The following is an 18,673-nucleotide window of genomic DNA, read 5'->3' on the forward strand; positions in this document are numbered from 1 at the left end:
ACTCATTCCGACTTGTTCCTCCACCCGGAATGTTCTTCCCCCAGATCTTCCCAGGAATGGTTCCTTCTCAACTTGCAGTTTATAACATAAAGTTGCCTCCTTATGAGGCTTTCTCTATGGCTGTTTCTAAAATAGTCTAACCTTGTTAACGCAATCACATTACCCTGTTTTATTCCTGTTATAAATTTAACATCTGACATGACCTTGTTCCTACTGATTTATTTTTTATAGTCTGTCCCCCCCCCCCCCGCTAGGGGGGAGCTCCGTGAGAGCACAGCTCTTGTCTCTCGCTCACTGCTATGCCCCTAGTGCTCAGAAGAGGATGTGGCGTCCAGCTGTCATGCAGTAAACATTGAGTGAAGGAGTTAGCTCCCGCCCCCTCCACCAGAGGCACTTTCATGGAAGGTGCACAGACCCTGCACAGTACTCACCTGCTGTGTGTCTTAGGCAAATTGACCTCTCAGAGGCTCTTTTCTCATTTTGAAATGGTGGAAAATAAATAGTATCTACCTCTAGGGCTGTTGAGACGATGAAATGAGAGAATGCATTTCTATATAACATAATGCCCATACCTAGTAGCCACTCCATAAATGGTAGTTATGACTTTCCTGAGAGGCACCCCTTGGTTGCAAGGCCTCCTGCCTTGCCCCTGCCCTTTCGCACCCCCATCCTGTCTCTGCCTTACTTCCTGCTGCATGTCGCTCACCATCTCCACCCCTTGGTTCCTTCAACGCCAGAATCAAGAGAGAGATTCTAACTCTTCAGACAACACAGTTCCTCATACTCTACCCTGGTTTCTCACCTGAGGGGCTCCGTTCACCCTCTGGACATTCATCAAACACCCCTGTGTGCCAGGCCTCTAGAAGGCCCCTTCTGGAGCTCAGACCAATCCTGTGGACTCTAGGATGTCCCTTAGCACTGAGGAATCCTTGTCATCACTTCTGGCCATCTGGGGAAGCAGTGACCCCAGAGAGACTAAGGCCTGCTCCAGGGTTCTCCATGGGGCAGGAGGCTGCCTTGGGAGAAGTGTTTCGGGGGCACTCAGCTGGGCCTGGAAACACACTTGCCAGCTCCAAAGTTTAAACAAAGCTGGCTCCATCTGACTAAGGAAGAGACCATCTCTCCTTCCCCTCTTGGCTCTCATTCATTCACTCATTCGTTCATTCGAACTTCAGCAGGCACTTGTTTGGAGCAAGGCCCTTGCCCAAAATTCAGAGATGAATAGAGTGAGGCTTGGCCCTTGTCCTTGGGAATTCGCGGCTGAACAGAAGAGACAGATGTAATGGTTTGTTACAACACAGGGCAACGCCCTTACAGCAGAGGGAGAGGAAAGTGTGGGACGTCTGTGACAGGCTGACAAACTGCCTGGGAACATCTCCAGTGGTGGCCTCTCCCTCCAGTTCTTCTGTTTCTGCTCATCTCTGTGAATGCTTCTCTGCCCCTTCTCTCTCGTTTGCTGTATTTGAAAAAGTCCAAGATTTCAGGCCCTTCCTCTGGTACCAATCCCAAGGCTTTGTGTGGGATCAACCACACCTCCCAGAGGTTTAGAGAGCAGATCACAAAGCCCTGAGTCTTCTCCACATCCTGTTTCTAGCTGTGTCCCCATCCCTGTCACCTCCCTTTCTGTGTCACACTCCTCTCTTAGCCCTGAGGCTCAGGTCCAGAGGTAAAAGAATAAAGCCCTGGAGTTAAAAAAGCACAGTCAAGATCAATGTTAGAATAACCCAGTCTTTTACTTGTATTTCTCAAATACCACAAAGGGACACAAAAGATCTGTGTAAATCCAGGCACACGGTGCCCTCCTCCGTGCGAGGGAGGGACACGGATGGGCGAGCCACACAAATGAGGAGGGGAAGGGGAGAGACTGGACACACAGAGTTTATCACTTTTACCCCATTGCAGGCTTAAAACGAGTACAGTGCTCTGCAGTTGGGAGGGGGTTTGGGGAGAGGACGGTGGGAGACAGTGGCTCCTTGGAACCAGGACTGACCCCTGTGTCCCCTTCAGAGTGCCCATGTGAGCTGTTACCGCCTCCACTGCCCGCCTGTCCACTGCCCCCAGCCTGTGACCGAGCCACAGCAGTGCTGTCCCCGGTGTGTGGGTAAGTAGCTGCGCTCCTGCCCTTGTGCCAGCCTCCCGCTTGCCCACTAACCCTTGACCCACTCCTGACACAGGCCTCCAGCTTAAGGAGACCCCTGGAATGAGAGGGGCAGTCTGCAGACACCAGAAGTGTTAAGACACCAAGGTGCTCAGGGGAAGACATCCTCCATGGATCCCCAAGGAGGGCTGGGGTAGCCACAAACTTCTCGTACATAAGTAGCTGTGTTTGGCAGGAAGACCGAGAGAATGTGGAAAATAGCTGAAGGAAAATGGGCATATGCTTGGCCTGTTGACGACACACATGGTCTCCTATCGTTCTTGGGCTGGCCAGAGCCTGAGTGAGTGGACGTGCCTTGTGTAAGTGCAAGTGAGTGAGCTGGGGCTGGGAGGCCCTGCAGGGTCACCCCAGGATCAGCCCAGGATTACCACCAGGGGCTGGGGCTGGCCGAAGGAGTTGGAGTACATGTGCTCTGAGATTCCTCCCAGGGCTGGGGTTTAGGGATGCTGTGTGCCATGATGCTAAATGTCCATGATTTTAAGAATCTGCTGGGAGCCTCTGAGACTCGGATTCTAGGAAGCAGAGGTAAGAGAGAGGAGAGGAGAGGTGGTCTGAGAAGAAACTGGCAGAACCAAGTGGCAAATGAGGGGCAGCCAGTGGGGAGGCCAACTCAGAAGGCAGGGACACGTTGAGAGGCGCGTCCACGCTTAGTAGCATTAAGGTGATGCAGAGAGCTGATTCACTTTGTTGTACAGCAGGAACTAACACAGCATTGTAAAGCAATTATATTTCAATAAAGATGTTAAAAGAAAAAAGTTCAGTGGGGTGAGAAAAAGAAAAAGAAGATGATGAAGGGAGGGAGGCTCCAGACTGTAGCCTCAGCTCCAGACTCTGGAATCATGGCTCTCCTGGGGAGCTGGGGACCTGTATGGAGGATGTATGTAGAGGGGCTCCTTTTCCAAGTGGGACCCCAGTAGGGATCTGACCATGACTCCAGCTTGGGTCATAGTTTCCTGATTCTGGATTCCCTAGGGGAGCAGAGGCTTTGTGCTTCATCCCGCCTAGTGAGGGAGCATCACGCCTCCTCCCCGGCTGAGGCTGACCCCGGGACTCCTGACCACGCCTTGCGGACTGTGCCTTGGCCCAGACCCCTTCTTCGTCACAGGCTCCTCCCTCCCTCTCTCTTTCCCAGCCTTGCCCCTTTCCCTGCCTGGTCTGCGTGTTCTTCAGCTCCTAAGACTCAGCTCAGCCATCAGCCCCTTCAGGAAGCCTTCCCTGACCACCCTCCTCGGCTGAGTTAGGGGCGCCTCCTCTGTGCTGCCACAACTTCTGTGCTTCCATCGCCCTAGCCCATACCACACCAGTGTCACTGCCTGGGGCCTGTCTCTATCCAGTGAGACTGTCAGTTTCCTGATTGGAGGGGCCGGGTCTTATTCACACTCCATTCCCATTGTGTAGCATGGCGCCTGGTGCAGAGAAAGTGCTTAGTAAATATGTCTTGAAAGAATGAGCAGGTTCCCCCTGGACAGGAGGCTTACCCCTCTACCCAGCAGGGTGAGGGCTGGCTAATTGGCAGGTGACGGGGAGGGGGCTCTGGTGGCCAGGGAATGGCAGGAGCTGACGCCAAGCTTACACAAGCGCAGTCCATATTATACCAGCTGACTCCACTAGGATGAAACTCCATATGGGACCTTGTCTTGTTCACTGCTGTATCCCCGGCACCTAGAACAGTGCCTGGCACTAGGAGGTGCTCCATGGATGCTTATCGAATGTTGAATGAACTCACACAGGTCCCCACCGAGTGGGGCTCAGTGTACCTGAAGCATCTGGCCTTGCCTTCTTGCTCCGATCAGCGCCAGCTCTGAAACTGAGGGGCTCAAAGGCTATGGGAGGGAGTGACATAGTCAGACATAGGTGTCCCGGGGACCTCCTTGTTCACCGATAGGAGGTCTGGCTGGGAAGGCTGAGGCCAGAGCTTGGTTTAAATGATAGCAAGGGATAGGATACAAACATTTCAGAAAAGTGCCCAAGTTAGTTCTGGCAAAGCTCTTCAACCATTTTCTCCTTCCTCCTTCCCCTTCCCACCTGCAGAACCTCACACCCCCTCTGGGCTCCGGGCCCCGCCAAGGTCCTGCCAGCACAACGGGACCACGTACCAACATGGAGAGATCTTCAGTGCCCACGAGCTGCTCCCTTCCCGCCTGCCCAACCAGTGTGTCCTCTGCAGCTGTACCGTAAGACCTGCTACTTCCCTTTAGCACAGGCCAGTGGTCTGGGCCTGCAGAGCACAGTGGTGTGGACTGGGGGGGTAAGGGGAATTGTTCCTCCTGGTCAGAGGACAGTGAAAGTGAATGGGCTCAGGGGGAAGGGAACATCTGGGACTTGGAATGTCCTGCCTTTCTCTGGGCTTTCGCACCCTCCTGAGCTGCCTGGTCACCTTGCACTGACATTTGCCATTACTGTGTCCCCCAGTAGACTTTGCACTCCTTGAGGGGAGGGGATATGTTCAACTCATTTCTATATCCTCCACTACGCCCAGCTCAGGGCCTGGCACACAGATGTCTGTAATGATTGTTGAATGAGTGAGTGAGTGAATGAGTGAATGAGTAAATGATCAGTTGTCAATCCTGGGGCACAGAGACAGAGCCAGACTGCGTGCAGTAAATGCAGCTTAACCTGAAGCTGCTTAAACTCCCCTGCTGTGGTCGGAGTTGGGCCTAGGGACAGGCAGGGCTGAACCAGCAGTGTTATCAGGGGACAGAAACTGAAGCCAAGCAGGGCCTGAGCTGGAAAGTATTCCCCTCCTCCTCAGGCTGGGTTCTGGGCCTGGCCCTGCTGCATGTTTGCAGGTGGCCTTTGGCATGTCACCCTCATCCTTGGGCTTAGCGCATCTGTGCTTTGGTGGGAGAAACTCCTGCCCTCCTGATTTCCCTACTACCTGACCATCGAACTTCTCTGGGCCTCAGTTCCTCTGAGTGTGTAAGGGAGTCTGACCAGGTGATCTCCAAGGTCCTCTCCATTTAAGATAATAATCTGATTCAGTGGTGATGAGAGGATGAGAGACCGAGACCCATGTTTCAGCTCCAGCTCTGCCATGGTTCCCTGTGTGACCTTGAGAGAGTCACCTCTCTCAGGCCTGCCTCCCATCTTTTCAGTGAGAGGATCTCACCCCTCCAAGAATCTGAATTTTAAGGTATCTGTGCTGCAGAGCAAACAACTTAATAATAACAAGAGTGACCACTTAGAAATCAACTGAGAGAATCGTTATTTTTGCAGGGCCTGGGCCTCTTGCAGTGAACTAGTACACTGTACCTACTAGGAAATGCCTTATGTTTATATACAGCATCCCAGTGGCCCTATGAGGGGGGTATCACTATTCATAGTTTTTAGATAAGAAAACTGAGGCTCAGAGCAGTTAAGCGATTTGCCTAAGGTCACACAGCTAGTTAAGTGGCAGACTCAGAATTCAGACCCAGGGCCATATAATTCCAAACCCACATTCCTTTACCTGCACTGTGTGGCTTCCTGTGAAGGGATGACCACCTAGATTAGCAGGGGCTGTGGGAAGAGACAGAACTGATGGTGGTGGGGTGGTAAGAAGCTTTCTTGGGACCCCTTGTCTCCTCTCCCTGGATACTTGGGTCTCCCCTTCTTTCTTCTGATCCCTGTTTATATGCGAGTGGTTTGAAGGATAAGAATCCTTACTTCTGAGACTCACTGGAAAAGGAATAGGGAAAGGACTCAAGGTAATATCACTTCCTCCCAGGTACACATTGTGCCTCGCAGTTTAACAAGGGTTTTCATAACCATTCCCTCATTTGATTTCACAACCCAGACAGGAGTGCCCCCATTTCACAGAGGAGGAAACTGAGGCCCAGAGAAGAGAAGTGACTCACCTAAGGTCATCTGGCCTCTGACTCCCAGAAGGCCCTTTCTCCTGCAGTCTTGCCTTTGCAGGCTGCATCCTGAAGTTTGGGAAACCTCGAGTTTCAGTAAGAGCAAGATGAGCCCAAGTAGTCATGCACTCATCCCCTCCTTTATGCTGGGCTCCCTGTTCTAGGCCAGGGGAGAAGGACACTGATAGCAGTAGGAAAAGCCTGAAGACTGGGTTCTAGTCCATTCTGCCCAGCTGTGTCTCTGACTTCAGAAGGTCCAGGCCCCTCCGCAGTCCCTCCCCATCTGTAGGATGGGAGAATCTCACCTCATTGGGTTGCTGTGAAAGCCTAGGGAGAGACTGGGTACAAAAACACTTTAGAAGCTGAAGGGTAACTGTTACCTCAGGGCCTGGGTAAGAGTGGGAGGGGTACAGGGACCCCGCCTCTGAGATGGCTGGGCTGTGCCCAGGACACTCTACTGCTCCCTCCCTCCCCACCTCAGAGGGGACCCCAAGGTCATTTGCTCCCCCCCCAACCCCCGGGCAGGGGCTCTCCCAGCCCCAAGGCTGGTCCTCAACAGAGCTCATCTCCCAGCTCCTGTTTGCTCTGTCTGTCAGGAGGGCCAGATCTACTGCGGCCTCATGACCTGCCCAGAACCGGGCTGCCCTGCCCCCCTCCTGCTGCCCGCCTCCTGCTGCCAGGCCTGCAAAGGTGAGTCTGTCCCTAGATCTGGCAGTGCCCGCCCATCCCACCGCAGGGACCTAGCCATGGACTGTTAGGGGGGAATCTCAGGGGACACCAAGCATGTAGCAAACCATTCTTTCCTCAGGGTGGTGGCTTAGCTGCAGCCTCTAGAAAGCTAAGCCTGTGTCAGAGGCTGATGTGCATTATTTTTTATTGCAGTCTCAGGGAGCAGGAAGGAGGGGAAGGGAAAGTGAAGCAGGGAGGGAGGGAAAAACAACACAGGAATGTGTAGGGGAGCTGGCCTTTGCTTGATATCAAGTGTGACCTATTGCTCTAAGTGACCTCCTGCTCCTCAGAAAAGTCTGGAGGTGATAGAGGAGGAGGTGGAATTTGCCCACCAGCCACCAACTCTCACTGGTCAAAGATTCACCCCAAGGCGGGGTGATTCCCTCACACTCCCCGGTTGTGCTAGGCTGTCCTGGGAGCAGGAGGTGGGAGTGGGGCAGGGTAAGATGTGGGGGCAGAGACATGGAGGAGGTGTGGCACGAGGGCACCCGCTGGCAGGGTGAGTCTGAGGGAAGTTGGCTGGAGCCCATGTGAAGGGGGTATTGCTGCAGTGCCTGCAGTGAGGGGACAAAATCCCTGCAATCAAATGAGGCCAAGAGGATCAGAAGAGGCACAAGAGAGGGGTCTGTACAGGCAGTGACCATGTCTCTTCCTGTTTTCCTCATGACAGAGCTGGGCACAGGCCTGGGCTCACTGGAGCTCAGGGCACCTGTCTCAAGCAGAATCCAGGTAGCATCTCTGTATAGCACAGAGAGGCAACACACTGACGAGTGCGGGGCAAGCAGCTTGGGCAGAATGAAGTGCACAGATGGCCGGACTGTCCCCTGTGGGCAGGACTTGAGGAGGGGAGTGCCGCACTATAGAACGTTTCCCCAGATGTTGGCACTGTGGAAGGGCACCGGGCCAGGAGCCAGGTGATCCCAGTTTAGTCCTGGTTCTTCCAGCTAATTCCTGCAGATTCCTTCCCCTCTCTGGGCCTCAGCTGTGCTGTGTGTGCACTGAGAAATTGGCCTTGGTGATTTCTAATGTACAGGCTGATTCCAACGTTCTGGATCTTTGAACCCAGAATGCTCAGTGGTAGACACTCTGTATGTGAGGCAGGGGTGAAGGGGAGAGAATCCCACTCAGGGATCTAGGAAGCTGCAGGACTCCAGAGGGTTTTGTGTGCTGGTGCCCCAGGATGTAGGGGATGGAGGAGTCCTAGGCTGTTCCAGCTGGAGGGGCAGTGGGGCTAGAGGGCAACCACGGGAGGGTATGGTGTAGACCAAGTCTGGTGACTTCATGCGTGGCTGGACAGAGAGGCTGCCCAGCGGACTGCAGCTAAGCAGGCTGGGATTCAGAGCCCTCGGGCCATCTGTGACGACACTGAACAAGATGCTCTGGCCCAGCCAGGTGGTTCAGTCTTAAGTGACCAAGAAGCCAGTGTGGGGAAACTGAGGCAGTGGCCCAGTTGTAGGGACTTCATCAACCTAAGGGTGAGGCGACGCTGTAATGAGAAGTAGGAATAAGGCCCCACTGGGGCAAAGGGACCTACTGGTGTGGGGGGTTGCAGAAGTGGCAACAGGCCTTGGAGGGGCAGAGCCTAGAGGTGGTGGCCTGCAGGGCTCTGGCCCCAAGGCTGAGGAAGCAGAGGCTGACCCGACTCCCTTTGGGTTTTCAGATGGGTCAAGTGAGAAGTCAGCTGAAGAGGATGCCACGCAGTCACACCGTGGGGTGGTGAGTGCACAGCTTTAGGGACAGGGTGGGGAGAGGAGGGGAGGGCGCTGGTATCCAGGGCCTAGGTCTCCTTGCTCTGGAGCAGGCAATACCAGTTGTTGCCCTCGTTTCTCATTTGTCCCCTGGGTCAGCTCCATTAGCCGCCACCAGGTTCCAGGCCCTCTCCTTAGACTTCCATCCTGGCTCCCACCGTGGGCTGGTGAGTCAGGAGGGGTCTGGGATAAAACACCACACAGGGCAGAAGCAGGCCCGAAGCTTCCCAATTTCCTTCCTGGAAAATTCTGACGCTGTTCCATCCAGAGCCTGTGTCTGTCCTTATTCAGGCCGCCTCTGGGCAGCATGTCCCCCAGGGGAGTGGCCTCCGACTTGGGCCAGCCTTCCCCATCTAGCTCCTGAGGTACCAGTTCTTTGTCTGGGGCTACCTCACTGTTGCTGGCTCCATCTTGACCCCTCTCGATCTTGGTCTAGAGTTAAGACTGCCCAGCGCTCTCTGGTCAGAGAGGAAAGAGGTGGGAGAATGGGCCCGCACACTGACTCACGTCCCTGTCTGCACCTGTGCTATGTCTATGATGTGAAGAGCTCCACCTGCTCTTTCATCCTGGGTCACCTGGACCCTGGGGGACTCGAAGGGGGGGTTCCCCTTCCCAGAGACTCCCCAGGGGTCTGAACGAATGCGCTCTCCCTTCTCCCCTGCCAGCTCACCCCCACTTCCCAGGCTGGGCTTTGTCTAGCGGGTGCTGGGCCACGGGACCTGACCATGTCATCCCCCTTCCTCCCCATCCTCTCCCCAGGAGGCAGCTAAGTGAAACCCACCAGACTTAGTTCCAGGCCCTGAGCAGCTACTTACTGACTTGCTGGATGCCGTGGGCAAGTCACCAATTAGGGGGCTGGGCTCTTCAATTCCTTTCTGCCTCTATTCTACTTGACAAGCATTTCCTGGGTGCCTCCTGTGTGCCTCGGCCTGTGCTGGGGCCTGGGACACAGTTTCCACTCTAGGAGCTCTTGTGGGCTCAGTCCAGCCATCAGAGGACTGACTCAGAGACTGTACAGTCAGAAAGGGGCTGCAGAAGAAGGCATGTGAGTGACTCAGTGTCAGTGACGGGGTGGTAAGCTCTGCCCTTTGCCCCCAGCCCACTTGCTCCTCTCCCACGGTCTGAAGCTCCCAACCCCCAATCTCTGGACTGGGGAGCCCCTGCCCTGTTAGGCTGCCTTCACACACACACCCTTTGTTCTCACTGCCAGCTCTCCCAAGACCTGATCTGGAGGGGTGGAGTCTCGGGATGTTGGATTCCAGGGACTCAAGAAAGGAGGCTCCCAAGACCCATCATCTCCGGACAAGGCCTGCTCTCAGCCCTCCTGCCTGTGGGATTCCGGGGCCTGGTGGGATCTTCAGAGGCCCATCCCCTGTCCCATCACCTAAATCTTCTTGGACAAAGAAGAATTTCCTGACTCTCATCCTCACTACATTCTCACCTCCCATTTCTTACATATTAAGTTCTCCAGGTCCCTGATCACTTACGTCTCCCAGATCAAGACCACAGCACCCTTGCCCATCTCAGCCCCAAGGCTCTGGCTCTGCCAGCCTGAGAAGGGCTCAGTGGAGGCTGGATTTCCAAACCACTATCCTCTGAGAGTTTTCAAAGGCCTGGGAACATCTTCGACCCCATCCAGATCTTCTTTCCACCCAGAGCCTATGCCCTGTCTTCCCTGGGCCATCAGGCTCAGTCACTAGAGCCATTCTCAGGCCTCTCACCGCAGCCTCTGTCTGGCTGCTCCTGCACTGGCAGTGGCCTGTCGGTGATCTGCATCCTTCCTGCCCTTTGCAGAGACATTCCCAGGATCCGTGTTCAGGGGACGGTGGGAGAAAGAGAGACCTGAGCACCCCAAGCCCCACTGGCCCCAGCTCCCCCCTGGGCTTCCTCCCTCGCCACTTCCGACCGAAGGAGGCAGGCAGCACGACAGTCAAGATTGTTTTGAAGGAGAAACATAAGAAAGGTGGGAACTGGAGCCTCTGCCGACCCCTGAGGTGGGAAAGGGGGGTCCTGACTGCTCCCACTTCCCATCCCTGCACCTCCACTGAGTGGTTCCCCAATCTCAACTTGGCCATGAGCTTGTAGACCCCTAGAACATCGGGTCTAAACCCCCATTTGACAGATGAGGACACTGAGGTTCAGAGTATTGAGTTAGAGAGAGAACCAGTCCCGGAACCAGGACTACGGGCCATACAACAGTATTTTTTTTAGCATCTGCCACGTCTTTGCTGGGAATTGAGGGACACAGAAAAGAGAGATGGTCCCTGTCCTCCAGGAGCTCCTAGACTAGTAGGGCAGACAGACATGTACATTAATTATTATAAGATAAGGAAGTGGCGAGGGAACATTTTTGGTGAAGGAAGGAGGACGCAGAGCTGGGCTGCAGGAGGATGGTTGGGATGGATCAGGGAAGGAGGCTAAGGGGACAACTGTGGCAGCAGAGGGGGAGGAAAGAGGCCTCACTGCAGGGCACCCTGATTGGTGGAGCGGGAGGGGCCGCAGAGGCATCCGTCCAGACCCTCGCTGTACAGATGGGACACTGAGGCTGAGACAGGAGAAGGGACCTGACAGAGCTCACATGGCCAGGTAGTGACAGCACTTGATCACAGGTCTCCTACTGTCAGGCCATCCCTCCCCATGCCCCACTGGAGGTGCCTGTGAAGTGCAGGGGAGGACTCTCCATCTTCGGCAAGAACTTACTGGCCCATCTCGGCCCTGAGTGCTGAGATGGGGGATGTCAGGGACAGAGGACTGGTTTACTCCCTGGCCTCCACTTTGCAGGCAGTGTGGCTGGGCCAGACTGGTGGAGCAGGGGCCCCCCAAGGACCTACTCCCAGCCGTTATTGGACTCTGACCCGAGTCCGAGGCACTGACCCTCCTCCCTTCCTGCCCTCCCAGCCTGTGTGCATGGCGGGAAGACGTACTCCCATGGGGAGGTGTGGCACCCAGCCTTCCGCTCCTTTGGACCCCTGCCCTGCATCCTGTGCACCTGTCAGGACGGCCGCCAGGACTGCCAGCGCGTGACCTGCCCCACTGAGTACCCCTGCCGTCAGCCCAGGAAAGTGGCTGGGAAGTGCTGCAAGATTTGTCCAGGTACAAAGAGGGCCTGGGGGCAGGGAGGGCACCGGCCAGAGTGAGCCATGGGTCTCTCTCCCCAGAGCACAGACACTTGGAACATCTCTGACATGGATGGGGCATGGCCTCAGAGCCAGGGGATGTAGGGGTTATTACACGCACAGAATGTTAGAAGCACAGCAGTGAAAAATGCCCAACTCATAAAATATTAGACTTATGGAACCATCTACTGTTACAGATTCAGAGACTTTCAGACATACATAGAATCAAATAATGTCCTGGATTCTGTGAAGTCATAAAATCTTAGGCTATTAGGACTTCTAAGAGGAATGGCCAACATTTATTGAGCACTTATCATGTGCCGGGTAGGTATTTTGGCTGAATTCATGTAATCCTCACCAAAACGGACAAGGCAGGCATCTTTATCTCCATTTTACAGAATGAGAAGATAAATACCTTGTCCCAGGTCCCGAAGCTGTAATGACGGAGCTGGGATATGAACCCTGTCGGTCTTATTCCAAAGACAATGCCCTCTTTTTATTTACTTATTTATTTATTTTGGCTGCGCAGCGCGGCTTGCAGGATCTTAGTTCCCTGGCCAGGGATCGGATCCCAGGCCCACAGCAGTGAGAGCGTGGAATCCTAACCACTGGACCGCCAGGGAATTCCCACAAAGACAATGCTCTTGACCACTGCTGTCTTCCTTCAATCCTCATCAACATATGGGAAAACTGAGACCCAGAGAAGGGAAGGGAACTTCCTAAGTCACACAGCAAAAGAGCAGTGGAGCTGGAACTGGAACTCCTTCTAGAACCTGTCCTGTATCACACTCATCATTACTGCCATTGTCACCTCAATCCCTCCCAAACCTTTCGTTCTACGTGTGCTCAGTGTGAGCCTGTGCTGGGTGGTATGAGTCACTCAAAAGACTTGGAGAACATGATGCCTGCCCTTCACCCTGTGGGTTTATTTTAGAGAGAAAACATACCCAAGTGAAACAATTACAAGGCAATGCAAGGCAGTGTGGGATTAAGGGCCTGAGGGAGAGGCATAAGCAAGAAGGGTTTTACAAGCTACGGGTGGGAGGAAATGGTGCACTGAGCTGTTCCAGGTGGGCTGCCTGGAAGAGGTGGAAGGTGAGCTGGGCCCTGAAGGGTGAGAAGTTTCCTGACATGCTAATCAAGGGGAGGTGAATGGGGGAGAGGCCCCTTCTCTCTTCCCCAGAGACCTCCTTCTCTTCCCAGGGGCACCAGAACTTTCCCAAGGGCCCTATTGACCCTGAGGGAGATGTCAGACCAGTGGCCCCTCTTCCTGGGCTACCAGGGGTGGGGAGACAGAGTGTTCACGAGCTCCTTGTCTCTCCCAGAGGACAAGGCAGACCCTGGCCACAGTGAGATCAGTGCCACCAAGTGTCCGAAGGCACCGGGCCGGGTCCTTGTCCACACATCAGTATCCCCAAGCCCGGACAACCTGCGTCGCCTGGCCCTCGAGCGTGAGGCTTCTGAACAGGTGGAGATCTACCTCTGGAAGCTGGTAAAAGGTGAGCAGTGGCCCACTCCCACTCTGGCCTGTCCGCCTTCCTTTGCTCCAGACCCACCAAGGGTGTTAAGGGAGTTTTGTTGATCAAGTGACTCTGGCCCAGGAAGACCTGCCTTGGGCCACCTTCCAGCTTTGAGTCCCAGATTCCGAGATAGAGGGAGACTGATTCTATCTGACAATTCTGATAAGCTCACCCACTCTGAAATGCCAGGGCCTTGAAGTGCTCCCTCTCCTGGGGGAAAGGGGTTTTTACACTTTGTAAGGAGCCAGGACAGAGTAATGCCTACCCTGATAAAACAAAGAGCTGTCTATTGGTAGAATTTCAGCAGACTGGGAGGAGAGATATTTTCAGGCAGGAGGGCCCTCACAGCATCCTCAAATCCTCAAGGCTAGTCTCATTCAGCCTTTTCTATAAGGTGGATTCTATCCCTCCAAGGTAAGTCGACATCAGAATATGTTTCTCATTCTGTAGAAACTCACCCTGTTCAGCAGGCTGCTCCTATCACCAACTGAAGGTCAAGAGTTTTCATTGATAGGGAATTGCCGAGAGTTCAGTTATGGGGCTCTTCTTGTAAAACAAAAATCCCCTGGATAGAGTAAAACAAATTAAAACCTTTAAGTGGAAATTAGCTGTAAGGTCAATTTATTGATGTGTTTGGCTGGCAGTGGGGAGGTGGGGGAGATGTGGGGGGTGAAAGAGGGGATGATAATAAGAATGATGACAATGATAATAACAACCAATGTGTGAAGCACTTTGGAGTTTACAAAGTGCTTTCACGTTCATTATCTCATTTGATCTTCAACGATCCTGAGAGTTAGGTATTATTATCCCCATTTTACAGATGAGGAAACTGAGGCTCAGAGAGGTGAAGTACTTGGCCCAAGGCCACACAGCCAGTAAGTGGAGGACGGGAGCTAGAGCCCAGGTCTTGTGACGTCAGATGCGGCTCTTTCCCTGCTCTACTCTGCCCCCTGTCGTAGGAGGAATGGACGAAGAAAGCGGAGCTGTTCAGCCTGGAGAAGAGAAGACTCAGGGGGACAGGACCGCTGGCTTCATGGCTCTGAAGGACTGCCCCAGGCAAAGGGAGCAGTTGTGTTCTCAGTGACCACAAGGGTCAGAACAACAAGCAGGGGCTTTGGAATCACACAGACCTGGGTTTGAATCCCGGCTCTGCCATTTCTTAGCTGTGTGGCCTTGGGCAATCACTTGACCTCTCTGGGCCTCAGATTTCTCTTCTGTTAATGGGGGAGAAGGGGTTTTGGAGGATTAAATGAAAGAATATAGGTACCACCCCTGACCTATAGTAAGTGCTAAAAATGTCAGCCTCCTTCTTATCCCGTCTCATCAGTTGGTTTCAGTTTATGAGAGGAAGCACCTTCTCAAGCGTAAAGCCTTCCTGCAGTGGAAGGGAGGAAGCAAGTTCCATTCACGCAAGTGTGCAAGCAAGGGCTGGGTGGGGATTTGGCCACTGGCTGAGGAGTTAAGTTCAATAACCTTCATGATTGTTTTGAGCCTTGAGATTCCATCTTTCCCTGGACAGGTGGGGCTGCATGTTTACGATGGGCCTCCTCCCACCCCTCTGTGATCACAGAGAGTAACAGGCCCAGGCTCTGTCCTCAGGACCCCATGGCTCTGTGCCCTGGGTGCAGGAGGAGCTCCCTGGGAGCTGAGCTGGTCAGGGAAGGCTTTGTGGAGGATGGGCCTGAGCTGGACAGGATTTAGAAAGGCAAGAGGGGCACACTACAGGCAGGCTGACAGTGACAGCCTCAAACTCTGGTGCCAGAGCCCATGTTTACATGCCTGGTGCTCTGTGATTGGCATTTAGCAGGTACTATATATAATGTGCTTCAATTCACCCACATATAAGAAAGCTGAAGGGTATGTATTAATGCCCCATTTTGCAGATAAGAAAACTGAGTCTGAGAGGTAAAATGACTTGCTCAAAACCACACAGTTTAAACAGTAAAGCAAAGATTCAAACCCAGGTCTTACTGTCCCCAGTGCCGCCTCCACAAAGGTGACCTTATGCTTTTAGGGAAGGGCCTAAGGAAGGCCCAGTATGGCAGAGAAGGAGGCATGATAGCTCAAGGCAAAATCTCATTACCAGGCGGCCCAACAAAAAGGAAGAAGGTGGGGAGGACTCTTCAACTTCACAATGCCAGGCCCTGCCATCCTGTCACTAGCAAACCTTCCCCCACCCCCGCCCCACTATCTCCTGAGCCTCTGGGTGCCTGAAATGCCCCATCAGCCTCCCTGTCTGTTACCTCCCCGTCCCAGACTGTGAAAGTCAAAACAAACTCTCCCAAGGTCTGATCGTCAGTGGGAAACCTTTCCTGTTTCCTCACCCAGACAAGTGGAAACAGCAGGTCTTGGGGGCCAGGAGAGGAAGAGGGCAATTGGCCTGGACACAAAGTGAGCAGGTGGATGCTGAAAGCTGGGCTGAGGCCACACCACAGTGGGACCAGCCCCAGGCCCAGAGTCTGAGCAGAGAGCTGGCGTAGGGTTAAAGGGCTGTTTAGAGTGTAGAATTTCAGAGTAGAAGGGACCTCAGGGGTCTCCATTCCTCCCCCCGCCCCAGGAAGGGAGTCGCCCTGCAGCCTCCCTGATGGTCTCTAGCCCCTGACTGCACACACCCCCTCCCCACCTCCAGACAGGTGGTTCACTTGCCATTCTGGGCATGGCTCTACCCAGAGAGGGTTCTTCACACTAAGCTAAGCCTGTCCTATCTCTTGGAACTCGCCCACCACTGCCACCTCTGCCCGGGACACACAGAGCCCAGCCACTCTCAGGCCTGGCACGCCCTTCAAAGAGCAAGAGGCACAACCATGACCCTCAGGCAAGCTCTTGATTCCAGGCCCAAGATCTCAGACCTTTCAATCATGCTTTATAGGCAACAGCGTGGGGACCCGCCCTCAGCCCCGTTACCTCTCCAATTTGTGTTTGGGGGTTTGTGCAGCGGCAGGACTGGAGCACCAGGACCTGTCCCCATCTCATGCTTGTGATGTGACCTGGGCCTTTGGAGCAAATCTCTCCCGTATTCTGGTCCTTGGCATCTGGACCGGGGGGCCTGAAGACAGTGCTGGGCATTCCCAGCTTCCTGGACCTCAGTCCCAGGACCCGTGCTGTCTCTTCCCCTCGGTGGGATCCCACTTGGATTCCCATAAGTAAGGCCGGTTCTTGGTTTTCTTGAGGGCGGTGCTGGCCTACCAGAGGTCTTGCTGTCACATCTGTTCTTTCTGGCCACAGACCCCGGTGGTAACAGCCGGCACGACATCAGAGCCCATGTGCTCAGGGCCTCAGCGCCATGTGTGGTGCCTGTGCTCCCCAGGGGATGCAAACATCAGGAGACACAGCTAGTACCTCATTCCCCCTCAGGGCCTGGCCTACACAGGGTACACATATATTTGCTTATCCATCCATCCATCCACCCATGGATTCATTCATTCAGCATGCCTAATGTGGGCCGGGTGCAGGGAACCCAAGAGGAACACCCTCCCCAAGTTCCCAGTCTGGTAAGGGAGGCAAGAGCAGACACAATGATAGCACATTAGAAATAGGAACAATCATAAACAGAAGCCAAGGGCTGTGGGAAACCCAAGGAGGAAATTATAACCATCTGGGGGAAGAGGGAGACTTGAGGAAGACTTCCCAGGTGAGGCTGGGAGGATGAGTAGGAGTTCACCTGTGGCAATAGGAGCAGGTGTTTCAGCAGAGGGGGCGGCATATGTAAAGGCCTGGCCCCCTCAGGGACCTCAAGTCGCTGATTAGGACTGTAGCACAGGCAGGGCCACTCAGAGGGATGGGGTAAACTGAGCCTTGAGCCGAAAGGGAGACTACAACCCTGACACCTGTAGTGCTTGGGTGTCTGAAGCAAATCACCTATTGATTTTTATCATACGTTCTATGTCCAGATAAAAGCTTGACCAGGCCCTACAGGCCTGGCAGCTTTTCTTCCTTCTTTCCTCCCTCCCTCCTGCATTCCCCCTCTCTGCATTGTGGACAGGTGAGTGGTGTGAGAGCAGGAAGGTGACAGTGACAGGAGCAGGGTCACAGAAGGGGAATGACGGGGTAACATGCATATTTTCCAATGACCACAGCCAGGATCATAGGTTAGAGGCGGGGTTAAAGGGGTCAGAAGTCTAGTGCAGTGACCCAGGCGAGGCATGATGGGGCCTGAATGGGAAGGGTGACAGTGGGGATAGGAGAACAGATTCAAAATATTTAGGGAATTTAGTCCACAGGATTTGGTGGCTGGTCAGAAAGGGGGAGGGGAGGGAGGTGACGGGGTCTGTCCCAGGTCTAAGTCACCCTGTTTCACTGACCACACACCCTGCCTTTCCTGCTCACGCCCTTGTCTCTGCCCTCAGGAATCTTCCACTTGATTCAGATCAAGAAAGTCAGGAAGCAAGACTTCCAGAAAGAGGCACAGAACTTCCGGTTGCTCACTGGCACCCACAAAGGTGGGACCCTGGGCTGAGGACTGGGGCCTGGGAAGAGAGCCGGGCTAGAAGCTGGGGCCTCCTGGGGAGTTCCAGGCTGCTGGTGCCGGGAGGAGGGCGGCTGTCAGCCACAGACGTCAGTTCCCAGCACAGGAATCCAGTGGGCGTCTGGGCCAGAGATTTCCTAACTCAGACGCCCGGGAGCTTGGGAGCGGGAAGGTAAAGCAGAGCCAGCTGGATTTGGTCTTGGGGGTGAGGGAGACGGGGCTGTCAGAGGTGGGACTCTGAGCCCCTAAGTCTTGGTGCTGCTTCGTTTCTCTCCACTGGAACTTTTCCCACTGAAACCTTCTAACCACGTTCCTTCTGATGCCCTTATGTTGCTCTACACTCCCCTGAGGAAGATGGACCCCGGTGGGTCTTCAGGTGGGGGAGAGGAAGTCACAGACGGGAGGGTCACCAACAAGAGTCAGGATACCAGCCCGGCCCACACATGTTGGTTGTTTGAGGCGGGGTCATGTGTCAGAACCCTCTGGGATTTGGGGTGTGATGGGGTCCCCACCTCCCTCCTCCCTGTGGGCTCCAAACCCAGGCTACTCAGTCCTCGTTGTCCTAAGTTTGCCCCACCCCAGTCACCCTGTCTCTGTTGTGCACATGCATGCACACGCACACACCACACACATGCACAACACACACACACACCCCTGCACACACACATACAGCACACACCCCTACACACACACGCGCGACTCTTCCTCTTTTCTCCATGCAGGTCACTGGAACGTCTTCCTAGCCCAGACCCCGGAGCTGAAGGTCACGGCCAGTCCAGACAAAGTGACCAAGACCTTGTAACACAGACCTGAACAGCTGCAGATGTGAGCTTTATTATTTTTGTTGTTATATATTAATAAATAAGAAGTTGCATCACCCCTCAACCCTGCCTGCTGAGTCCATATCCAGTCCCCACGTGTTCTCACAGTGACTGCAGACAGGCAGAGACTGGCCTGCGTCCTCACGGTGAGCTGTTATGAGAGCCGGGGCTAGTTCCCCCAGCCTTCTGACCCAGACCCTCGTCTGCCATCGTGGCCTCTCCCCTGCTCTGTGCTGCTTCTGTGCCCAGCCCCCAACTACAGCGCCTCCTGCTTTTGTGG

General features: G+C 54.2%; 1 protein-coding gene across 2 annotated transcripts in view; it reads left to right on the forward strand.

Moving 5' to 3' along the window:
- CHRDL2 (chordin like 2) overlaps positions 1–18,457 on the forward strand; it is a 31,288-nt gene extending 12,831 nt beyond the window's left edge. The window contains exons 3-12 of one of the 2 annotated variants that reach the window (XM_032640580.1): positions 2,008–2,101; positions 4,190–4,332; positions 6,591–6,684; positions 8,384–8,439; positions 10,266–10,434; positions 11,370–11,564; positions 12,913–13,086; positions 13,928–13,982; positions 17,454–17,546; positions 18,295–18,457. In XM_032640580.1, coding sequence (XP_032496471.1) covers positions 2,008–2,101; positions 4,190–4,332; positions 6,591–6,684; positions 8,384–8,439; positions 10,266–10,434; positions 11,370–11,564; positions 12,913–13,086; positions 13,928–13,982; positions 17,454–17,546; positions 18,295–18,385 — 1,164 coding nt within the window. In that variant the 3' untranslated portion in view covers positions 18,386–18,457. The remainder of the gene's footprint in view (positions 1–2,007; positions 2,102–4,189; positions 4,333–6,590; positions 6,685–8,383; positions 8,440–10,265; positions 10,435–11,369; positions 11,565–12,912; positions 13,087–13,927; positions 13,983–17,453; positions 17,547–18,294) is intronic. The other variant, XM_032640581.1, reaches the window with a different exon arrangement.
- The last annotated feature ends 216 nt before the right edge of the window (positions 18,458–18,673 follow it).

This window comes from Phocoena sinus, chromosome 8 (assembly GCF_008692025.1).
Source record: "Phocoena sinus isolate mPhoSin1 chromosome 8, mPhoSin1.pri, whole genome shotgun sequence".
In the NCBI taxonomy this organism is placed as follows: Eukaryota; Metazoa; Chordata; class Mammalia; order Artiodactyla; family Phocoenidae; genus Phocoena; species Phocoena sinus.